Source organism: Microtus ochrogaster, chromosome 19, assembly GCF_000317375.1.
Source record: "Microtus ochrogaster isolate Prairie Vole_2 chromosome 19, MicOch1.0, whole genome shotgun sequence".
Lineage (NCBI taxonomy): Eukaryota > Metazoa > Chordata > Mammalia > Rodentia > Cricetidae > Microtus > Microtus ochrogaster.
Genome location: NC_022021.1, coordinates 32,074,857 through 32,086,012, shown reverse-complemented (window position 1 = coordinate 32,086,012; position 11,156 = coordinate 32,074,857). Strand labels below are relative to the sequence as shown.

The 11,156-nt window shown below is 50.9% G+C and overlaps 1 protein-coding gene across 1 annotated transcript in view; it reads left to right on the top strand.

Annotated features, from left to right (window-relative positions):
* Positions 1-11,156, top strand: part of Pdzd2 (PDZ domain containing 2) — a 346,988-nt gene that overhangs the window by 324,082 nt on the left and 11,750 nt on the right. The window contains exons 20-21 of the mRNA XM_026783724.1: positions 5,396-9,299; positions 10,177-10,294. Coding sequence (XP_026639525.1) covers positions 5,396-9,299; positions 10,177-10,294 — 4,022 coding nt within the window. The remainder of the gene's footprint in view (positions 1-5,395; positions 9,300-10,176; positions 10,295-11,156) is intronic.

Sequence of the window (11,156 nt, the reverse complement as noted above, 5' to 3'; positions counted from 1 at the left end):
CCCGCCGAATCTCTCTAGTCTGCTTGTATGAAATCAAGCACACTGAGAAATGGCAGTAAAAGCCTCCACGAAGAAAAGTAAGACGTAAATAAATAATAATGTAGGAAAACTGCCTAAGCATCATGGGAGACGGACTGACTGCATGAAAGCGGAAATCATGACCAATTACATCTTCAGGTTTTTTTTTTTTTTTAAGTCAAGCTGAATTAAGTGACTTCCTTAAAGGAGAATCTTCTTAGTGGTTGGTAATTACCATAAGGTCCTGATAGCTACTGAAGTGTTGGTGGTCTGTGGTAATAGAAAAATCAGGTAGCTCCCTTGCCAATCAAGGCAGTCCCATAAAATTTTTATTACGTTTTATTTATTTAGTGTGTATATTTGTGTGTGTGTGTGCATGCGTGCGTGCGCGCGTTCGTTCGTTTGTTCGTACGTCAAGGTCACAGGACAATTTCCCATAGTTACGTCTCTCCTGGGGATTGAACCCAGGTCTGAAGGTTGACATCAATAGCCATCACCGGCTCAGGGATGTCCTACAAATTTAAAATTTGGAACTTGTGGGCTCCCTGCTTCAGTCAGTCCTGGGTGCTCGAATCACAGGTTTATGCCACCATACCTATCGTCTACCTACACACTGCTGACTACTCACAGAAAGCATGCAGACCCCCCCACACACACATATGCACATATGCGCATGCACATACACACACATGCGCACACGCATGTGCAAACACACATGCACACACGCACGCACACAAACATGCACATAGGCGCACGCACATACACGTGTGCGCACACACGCGTGTGCAAACACACACGTGCACACACACACGCACGCAAACACACACGTACGCACGTGCACTCAGTTGCTCCTCCTTCCTCAGTCAGTGATAATTCGGTTACCATGGTCTCTGCTCCACCTTTCAGGTCCAGTTCACAATCACCCACTACTGAACAAATGCTAAACGGACAATTTTTATTAGCAATTTGACTCTACAGCTAAGCACATTAACTTAAATGGGGTTCCATCTGCAGAAGATGAAGTTACACGGAGGCAGTTCAGGATATCCTCTTTCAAAATAGCCTTCATTTGAGACCAGTGCCCAGGTACACCCTAAGAGTGCACGTTCTGTAGAATGTCAGAATGTTCTCCTGGGAGCCTACATTGCCCTCCAAATTGAAGAAGCAAGAGACCACTTTCTTTTATCACCAAAACCAATCTCCTCCTAATTTGAAACACTGCAGAAAATGTATCCACCCAAGGAGTTATTCTAGACGGGCTAATTGTCCTGGTCCTCAGGGGTTTGTGCCTTTGGGAGGTGTTTATACAGGCAAGCTCTTTGGGGACAGAGAGGCGTTTAGTCTCCCAGCCCCAGAGTCAAAAGACATCTGCTCTGTGTTCCCTAGAGCTGTCCCACCTGTTCGGCTGTGCTTCCAACCCTCTGCAGGTGTCTGTCTGTCCCCTCTGGAATTTACACCATACAAGCGTCAGGAACTGATGATGATTAATATGTAACAATACATGTGCAAGGTTTTAATTAACATATATAAACCTTGAATCTTACCAAGCTGCTTATCGTTGAAGTCTCACGGGCAAGGAGCCTGAAAGAGTTGGTGCAATGATGCTCTGGCGCCCTCTAGGGCTCTGGCGGTAGACCTGAAGTGTTTGATGCTGTGGCGCCCTCTAGGTTTCTGGAGGTATACCTGAACTGTTTGCCTTGCATATTAAGTTTCATGACTCCTACAATTTTTAGTGTTCAATCTTTTTGTGGTACTTTCATTCTCAAAGGGACCTTGACTATTGAGTATGGCCCTTCTTCCTTCTATTTTATCAAAAATAAATGCTTTCCAATGTACAGAAAAGATATTCTTCAAACTGTAAATTTTTAAGGGAAAGATCCTAAAACACACAATTGATAAAAGAAGGAACTCTTTACCTTTAAAAAAAAAAATCTAGTTTTTGAGCTCATGAAACGGGTCGTCAGGTAAAGATGCTTGCTGGCAATCCTGAAGACTTGAATTCAGCCACTGGGACTCATATGGTAGGAGAGGGCTCCTGACTCCTACAGGTTATCCTCTGACCTTCACAGAGGTACCATGGCACCAAGTCCCTGCACATATACACATAATCAATAAATAAATAGTCCCGATTCTTAGGACATGTCTAAAAAAATGATACAAGGCAAGAAATATACGACATCATACACAGGCCAGGTCCGAATCCAAGCTCTGATACAAGCAGGGACTCCTAACAAGTCACACAAATCCTCAGTTGCCGGCCTCATGCGCTGGATCCTGAAAGCACTGTTAGTAAAGCAGTATGCATTATATGTATGCACGTATGTGATTTTCCTAAGGGAAAAGAATCACACCTGCATGTATAAGCTGAGCATGTGATGGGCATTTGGTAGGGTACACACAGGCACACACAGTTTTCCTGAGATGGCTTTCAGAAAGGAAGAAAGACTGATTTGGCCTTGTGTGTAGGAACAAGACAATAGCTATGCTGGTTCTGAGGGCTGACCTGCAGCCCAGGCAGCCGTGATTGGTTCTCTTAAAACAGGAGCAGGGACCTAAACCTCCAAGGACTCGGCAGAGCTGTCGGGAGAGAAACTCAGAAGAGGTGTGGGGAGCGTAGACACGCCCTATTTGCTGCTAGCTCTATAATGAAATGCAGGTCTCTTTCTTGTATAAATTAGGAAGTTGTTGACCCAACCAAGAAGATGGAGAGGAGTTCTCCATCACTCTTCCTCTGTGTGTCCAGTTGGTACTGCTAGTCCTATTGTGTGTACAACAGGTACAAGATCAATCACATCCTGTGCCGCTGCTTTTCTCAGTGTGGTACCTAACACACTTCTTAGCCTCGGGTGCCCAGAGAAAGCAATGGTCAAGCAGCTACCGTGGTGACTGTTCCTGCATGGCAGGGATGGCATGAGCCACACTGAGCCCTGGTGACTCAGCAGCACTGCGGTCTGCTATAGGAGGCAGCTGGACCTGCATCCCAGAAGGCTTCCACCCTGGGGGTGTGCCCATGGGGGACATCTGCTGGGGTTTCCAAATGAAGCATTGAAAGGCAGTCCAAGGGTTACCTCCAGATAACCGCATCTCCCGCAGAGGGGCTGGGGAATAAGGCTCCGTTAATACAGGGCTTTCACAGACACATGAAGCCCTGGGCTGGATCCCAGCATCACAACTGGTTGTGGTGGCTTACACTTCTGTAATCTGAGAGGAGGGTCGGGAACTCTGAGTTCAAGGTTGGCCTGTGGTACATGAGATCCTGTCTCAAAATGAATAATAAATAAATATGCAAACCTCTGAAGATACACACTTTGCAGCAACTCAGCTCACTAACAAAAACTGCGCAGCAATGTGCCCCTTAGTGAATGTTTAGTCAGCAAATCTGAAATTGTTAAGTAGCCTTTGGCAGCCAGAGACATGGCTCAAGGGTTATATCCCTGAGCCCACATACAAAAGGAGAGAGCATTCCCTTTACACGCTGTCCTGACCTACACACACACACACACACACACACACACACCATGATAAATGCTTTTTTCAAAATGGCCTGAGTCCCTTCCTCTTGTCACAGTGCCATCCACACCCTTCCCCCCGTGTTTGCTGTCAGCAGAAGTAAAGATGTTACACTTGAGAGTTCACAAGCACAGGAATGATACTTGGCCATCTGAGTTTAAATCCCCAGTACTTACGTGGTAGGAGAGAAGCAACTTCTACAAGCTGTTCCTCTGACTTGCACATGTAATGCAGTATGGTCTACACACACACACACACACAAACAATAAATAGATGTAATTTTGAAAAAAATTTTAAATTGAGACTGGGCTACATCGGTGCTACCCACCTTAATCCCAATGCTCAGGAGACAAACAGATGGATCTCTTTGAGTATGAAGCCAGCCTGGCTAGCCATGGCCTCAAAGTAAAACCCCTTCTTAAAGAAAATCTAGAGCTGGAGATAGAATTCAGTGGGGGAGTGATTGCTTGGCATGTTCAAGCCTCTAGGTTCAAATGCTCAGTACCACCAAACAGGGAAAGAAACATTGTAGCTAAAATCCTATCATTGGGTATGTAGCAGAATTAGTTGGGAGAGTGCTTACCTAGCCTGTGCGAGTCCAAGGCCCTGGGTTTGCTCCCCAGTGCGGTGTATCTGAGCACAGTGGTACAGACCTGTATTCTCAACACCACAGGGTCAGTAACAAGACCAGAAGTTCAAGGCCAACCTGAGCCTATCTTTCTCCAAACAACCAATAGCAGGGCGTGGTTGGCACATACCTTTAATTCCAGCACTCTAGAGGCAGAGACTGGCAGACCTCTGAGTCTATACAGCCTAGTCTATACAGACAAACCCTGTCTCAAAAAACCACCCGATGATTTCATAGACCAGACGTGAGAGGAACTTAACATCTGGGGGAACGCTTCTCAAACCGAGACTTCGCATGGCTCTGAGCCTGCTTCCCCACTGTGAGATGATACATGCCAAAGTGAGATTCGCCCAAGAGAGTGCCCACTGGAAGGCTTTCCAAGGGGACACCTCCAGGTCAGGGCAGCTCTCAGAACCACTCTGGGACTTGACTTCGGCTGCCCCCTGTCCCCGCACCTCAGAGCTCCGTGTTTTGTACCTGTCTGCTTTCAATCTGTTTTCCTCCTCACCATTTGGGTCAAACTGTCCCTCATGACCCCTCTCAAGCTCCCTCACTGCTGAGGTTTCCTGGACTAGCTGGTGTTCAGGTCTCCTGCTTCTCCAAGCCATGACAAAGGCAGAGCTAGAGCCCCGTGTCAATGGAAACCCTAGCTGGAGCATCTGTTGTTCCCTTTAGCTCCATCTCCTTGCTAAAAACCAAGCCCTTTGACTAAGTGTGCAGGCACAGGCCTGTCATGGAGGTTGAGTCAAGAAGGGTCCACAGGGCCCCACAGAGAGACCATCTCAAAAAGCAAATTGAAAAGGTAAGTCTCTTGAGTTTGGAGGTTCAACTGTTGGTGCAATCTGAGGCTGAAGTCACTCATGATCAGACAGGTGCAGGAATGGGACGAGACCCTGACGCCTCTGCCCAGTCTAGGCCAAAGCTAAGGAATAAGACCAACGGCCTCTCCCCAAAGCTGCTGCCGGTAGAGGTTCTTGGGTCAAGAAATCTAAGCAGGGGATTTCTGGTGTCGCCTGTCTGAAAGCAAACAAAGAGAAATGGGCAAGTTTAAATGTCGGTCCTGCCTGTCTGAGTTATTTTAAGGCCATTAGAGCAGGGTGGTGGTTGTTGGCTCTGAGGACTCTGCAATCTGAGAGATGAAAAGACCAGAAGGTCTATAGGTAGGCTGAAGTTATTTATACTTTTTTAAACCTCTAGAAGGTTTCTGTTTGCTTATACTTTCCTTATCACCCGATACAGGACGGGATGGTTCCTCAGCCCCCCCTCCCCCAGGGAAGAGAAGGGAAGCTCATCCTGTCTCCAGCGAGACTTCCACCATCACCGAGCAAGTTGGCCAGCCTTTGTCTCCCAGGACCACGGAGCCTGAGTCCCAGGACATATCTAAAGTGAAACCAGATAGCGAGCAGAATATGTCTCCCAGAGAGAAGGCCTTGGCTCCTCCTGACTTCAGCAGGACTTGGGCTGCACCTGGGGACAGCTCTCCCAACACCAGGAGAGCAGCTGTCCCCATGAGCACAGGAACAACACCAGCTACCGCCATCCCCCATCTCTCCCTTGTGTCCCAAGAAAGGAGTCGAGGTCCCAGCAAGGCCTTGGAAACAACGGAACTCTGCATACCTAGAAGCTGGAAGGATGGTCCTCAGCTCGAAGATACAGTTTGTATGTCTGGGAAGACGTCACATGCCAGCCCCTGTCTGCCACTGACTCCCGACAGGACCCTGTCAGGGAACAGAGAAAGCCCCGTGGCAGACAACTTCATCAGGGAAGCCTCTGAGGCAAGGTCACAATTCTCCCAGAAAGCAGACTTCAGGGCTCACCTGGGCATTTTTGAGGACCAGTCACAAGAAGGAGCTGGGGATGGCAGTTCCCACCATGCCCAGTCAGTCAGAAGTGACCACACATCCTCCCCAAGGAAGACTGAGGGCACAGGCCCTCCCCCGCCCCCACAGTGGGCATCCCAGCCTTCCGTTCTGGATTCCATCCATCCCGACAAACATTTTGCTGTGAACAAGAACTTTTTAAACAACTACTCCAGAAATTTTAGCAGTTTCCATGAAGACAGTATCTCCATCTCGGGCCTGGGAGACAGTACGGAGCCATCACTCTCGTCCATGTACGGCGATGCTGAAGACTCCTCTTCTGACCCTGAGTCTCTTGCTGAAGTGCCACGAGCAGCAGCCAGGAACAGCTGGTCACCTCCCCATTCTCATGGGTCCTCTCATCAGGGAGGAACTAGTGAGTCTGAGGATGAGCAGATAGAAATTTGCTCCTCAAGTGGCTGCCCCAAGAACCCGGGCACTGCCCATCCCCCTGCCCGGGCTGCACTCTGTCGAATTCTGCCACTCCAGGACAGCGCTCTGAGTGAGCCAGCGGCGGGGGGCGCCTGTGAAAGAGTCTGCTCCTTGCCAGGGACTTCACAAACCTCCATCTCAAGCTCTTCCCAGCCGTTTTCCTTCCTGGATGTCAGCTCTCAGGAGCATGAGATGCAGGTGGGCATAAATGCTTCACAGAGCCGCAGGCCCTCGAGCACAGAAGAAATCGTGGCCACCACCGGCACGAGCTCAGTCGTAGGAGACAGCCAGCCTTCAGAAATGGCCAGCCATGGTCACAACCTGCCATTTGCACTTAGGAACACGAATGTGGTGAATGGCTTGGAATGTGACCTGCTGGGTAAAGGAAGCCCAGACGAAGAAGAAGCTGAAGCAGCCGCCGCTAGCGTGATGCACGGTATCTACGCCCTGGGTGCCGAGGGCCCAAAGAATGGAGAGACTGTTTTGGCAGACCTACACATGGCCAAGAGTCGCAATCCGGACGATTTACTACAGAAACCAAAAACAATCTCCAGGAGGCCCATCATGGCCTGGTTTAAGGAAATAAATAAAAATAGCCAGGGTACACATTCGCAAAGCAAATCTGAGACGGAACAGTCCTCGAAGCTGGCTACAAGTCCCGGCTCCAAAGCCCAGACAGTGAGCACCAGCCACAGCAAGGGGGTGGCTGTGCCTAAGGGTTTTCCTCCAGTGCAGAAGAGCGAGGAAAATACAGACCTCCCCAAGAAAACTCCAGTGGAAACACAAAACTGTCAGAAACCCAAGTACGGCCCTAGGCTGAGGAGACTGAGTGGCAAAGGCAAAGGTGGCCCTGAGGCCCCCGCGGCCAGTTCTGTCAAGGCCAGCGGAACCGACCACAGGAAGACCTTGGTTTCACCCCAGGCCTCCCATACAACGCTTTCTAAGGCGGTGTCACACCGGCTCCACATAGCTGACCAAGAGCCTAACAACGCTCCTGTGGACACCCCCAAGCCTGAGGGCAAGCCACCCCTGGCTCCCTCGGGGCCACCGAGGACCTCGGCATCAGACGCGGGCATCAGAACCTTCGCTTTACCCCTGACCTCCCCCAAGACTCTCCCTGAGCAAAGTGCAAGCAGTCGGTTCCACATGGCTGTCTGCTCAGAATCTGACACAAGTTGTCCGGCTGTCTCCAGGTTCCCAGGGTGTGGAGCGGAGGGCAAGGTGTCCCATGGTGACTCCGAGTCAGTGAGTCCCACAGCAGCAAGGATCAGACAGAGCAGGCCGCTCACACCCAGCCGAGTGGACTTGGTGGTGTCAGAAGCAGCCCAGCCCGGGGGGATCATTGAGAACAGAAGTGAAAAAATCACTAGGGATCATGTAGAAGGGACAAACCAGCTGAAAATAGTTGATATTTCTTCTGAAAGAACGCCAAAGAATGTGTGTGGTGACAAGCCACCTGATGGTGACAGACAGGGAGGGCTCTTGACCCAGAGCAGCTGTAGGGAAAAGAGTGGACTCGGTCTCCGGCAGTCGGCAGGGTCACCTCCCTCTCAGGCCTCCCAGGTGGAGCGGGAAATGCGCTGGCCCTTCGGCATGGCCAAACCAGACTCCTCCCTGCAGCTGCCTGCTAAGACATCAGATTCCTCCCAAGGCAGATCAAGCCAGATGCCAGCCTCCCTAGGGGTGACCAAGAATGGTATAGCCATAGGCCCCGGGGGAGAGGAGCACCCCTACTTCACACCGAGGCCAGCCACCAGGACTTACTCCATGCCAGCCCAATTCTCAAGCCACTTTGGACGAGAAAGTCCTTCCCCACATAGCCCAAGCCGCTCGCCTCAGGAGCCACAGGTCCCTGTGATGAGCATCGGTCTCTCTGAGACCAAGGCAGCCAAAGGCGTGACTAATGGACAGGGTACGCACAGTGTGACGCCTCTGTTGGAAACATCAAAGAACCTGCCACCTATGGATGGAGGGGACACCAGCGCAGTCCCTGAGGCGAGCTGCCTCGTCCCAGACAAGGTCAGAGCCACTAGGAGGCATTACTACTATGAGCAGAACTGGCCCCATGAATCTACCTCGTTTTTCTCTGTGAAGCAGAGGATCAAGTCTTTTGAGAACCTGGCCAATTCTGACCGGCCTGCAGCCAAGTCTACCACATCCCCGTTCTTATCCGTGAGCTCCAAGCCTCCCATTAGCAGGCGGTCATCTGGCAGCATTACTTCAGGGAGCCTCAGCCACCCCAGCGACGTGACAGCAAGGTCACTGAGGCGAAGCCTGAGTTCCTGCAGTGAAAGCCAGAGCGAAGCCAGCGGCCTTCTTCCGCAGATGACCAAGTCCCCGTCCAGCATGACGCTGACTGTCTCCAGGCAGAATCCAACAGAGACTAGCAGCAAGGGCCCCAGTTCAGACCCAAAGAAATCACTCGTCCCTGTGGGCATTCCCACTTCAACAGGGACCCCAGCCTCCTCACCCAGGAAGAGGGACAAGTCCTCAGTCCGCCACACCCAGCCTTCCCCCGTCTCCCGATCCAAGCTCCAGGAGCTGAGAGCCTTGAGCATGCCAGACCTGGACAAGCTGTGCGGTGGCGAGAACTACTCCGCTGGCCCGGGTGCCGGACTCTTCAGAACCCAGCTGGAAATCATCCCCAGAAGGTCCCTTGGTTCCCCCGCTACCTCTCCAGCTGGCTCCCCAGCTAGAGGTCATCCAGGCCTCGACAGAGCAGCCTCCCCTGCATGTCCTGTGAATGGTAGGACCAGAGTCTTCCCAGGAGGAAGCCCTCCAGTCAGTGACCCAGCGGCACCCACTGAAGTCAGGAAAGGGAATGAACCTTCTGGGAGAAGCTGGTCGATGACGTGAGTATCGAACCTCCCTCTTTCTTAAGCCAGCCTACTGCCATTGAGAATGCTTGTAGATTTATTTAGATAGTTTGCAAAGGTGTTAAGGGGAGCCCCATGCCACCTCTCCCCAGTCTCCCTAATCAATACCTTACACAACCCTAGTCCATTAGTGAGAAGTAAAGACTTAACCCCGAACAGCCAGCCATATGCACAAAGCCATCGGCTTCAGATTTGGCTGAATAGATTCCACAATGTTCTTTTCTATTCCAGGATCCAATCCAGGCCACGTTGCATTTTCTTTTCTTTCTTTTTTTTTTTTTTTGTTTTTGTTTGTTTTTGTTTTTTTGAAATCAAGTTTTTTTTGTGTAACAGCTCTGACTATCCTGACTTGCTCTGTAGACCAGGCTAGCCTCTAGCTCACAGAAATCCACCTGCCTCTGCCTTGCTAGTGGCGATTAAAGGCATGCACCACCACCACCTGACTACAGAGCATTTATCAGTCCTAGAAGCACAAAAAGCCCTGGAAGCCACCTGTGCCCGCCAATGTGTGATGACTTCAAGGACATGAGTAACAAGAGGGGAGGTGGTGGGGGAGCAGGCTAGGCCTCAGGGAATTCTGGGCTTCTAGAAGCAGCTGGAAACTGCTAACTGTGGAAACTCTGGCCATTTTCTAAACATATCAGAGCTGTCTGCTAGACTCCTGCTCTGATCCCTTACCACCCTAGAGGGGTCCCCAAACTCACTTGCTACACTGTCGGGGAAGGATATTCAAGCTGGCTTTGCAGGATTCTGTGGTTACTCTGGGGCGGGAGGCCACAGCATGGCAGGAAGTCCTCAGGAAATGAACAGGTTGTCTCCCTTTCAACCTTCTTCAAATGTCTTTTTCACTTAGTCTGGATCAACTCCTCGCCTCAGCGGGGGACCAGCAGAAATTGCAGGCTGTTTTATCATCAGTGGGTTCAAAATCCACCATTTTCACGCTCATTCAGGAAGCGAAGGCACAATCAGAGGTGAGTGGACACCGGAACCGGCAGGGCAGCGCCACTGGGGCCATGGGGCAGATGCTGGGCTCAGTCTGTTTGCCGCGCTGGAGGAGCTGCACCTTGCTGCGATGGAGGTGTCCCCTGCAGCACTGTTCGGCAGCCTTTCCACCCCCATGGACGAGTTTGCAAGGGGAGATGCTAAACCACTGTGTACTTCTGTGTACCTCCGTCCTTTCCAGTGTGGCCATAAACTAGGAAGGGGAGCCACCTGCTGGTAAAAGGCTCACACTGCTATAGTCTCACTTGGGCCCTGAAGAGCGGCTAAACCCCAGGCCCTGTGTGACAGTGAGGAGTAAGGAAAGACAGCATGAGTTCCCACCTAGAGCTCCTCTTGGGGTGTAAGAAATTGAACCTCGACAGGTGAACATGTGTAGAGAAAAAAAAGCGACTAGAAATGACTGCTAACATGCTGGGTTACTAATGGCATCTGCAAACACTATGAAGGCAGTTACCGGCCCCGCCACCTGGCACCATCTGGAGTTTCTCCGTTAAGGGGCAGCCTTCCCATCTAATGGACCAGGATGGGGAGGAGATGGGGAAGGGAAGTGGGGGTAATCGAAAACAAATACCTGCTAGTTCCCTCTCCATTCAGATTCTCAGCCGATTGGTTCAGGTGCATACATTCGAGACCCTTGGTGGGGTGGACAGCTTTAGCCATCGTCTTGCTACCTCCCTCACTGGCAGGCATGTGTCACGGGCCACAGTCTCACTCTGAGACATTGTCTCATTCCTGCCAGGCCGTCTTTGCTCCAAAGGTGTTGTAGCAGATACAGTGCGTCTTTGCTCCAAAGGTGTTGTAGCAGATACAGTGCGTCTTTGCTCCAAAGGT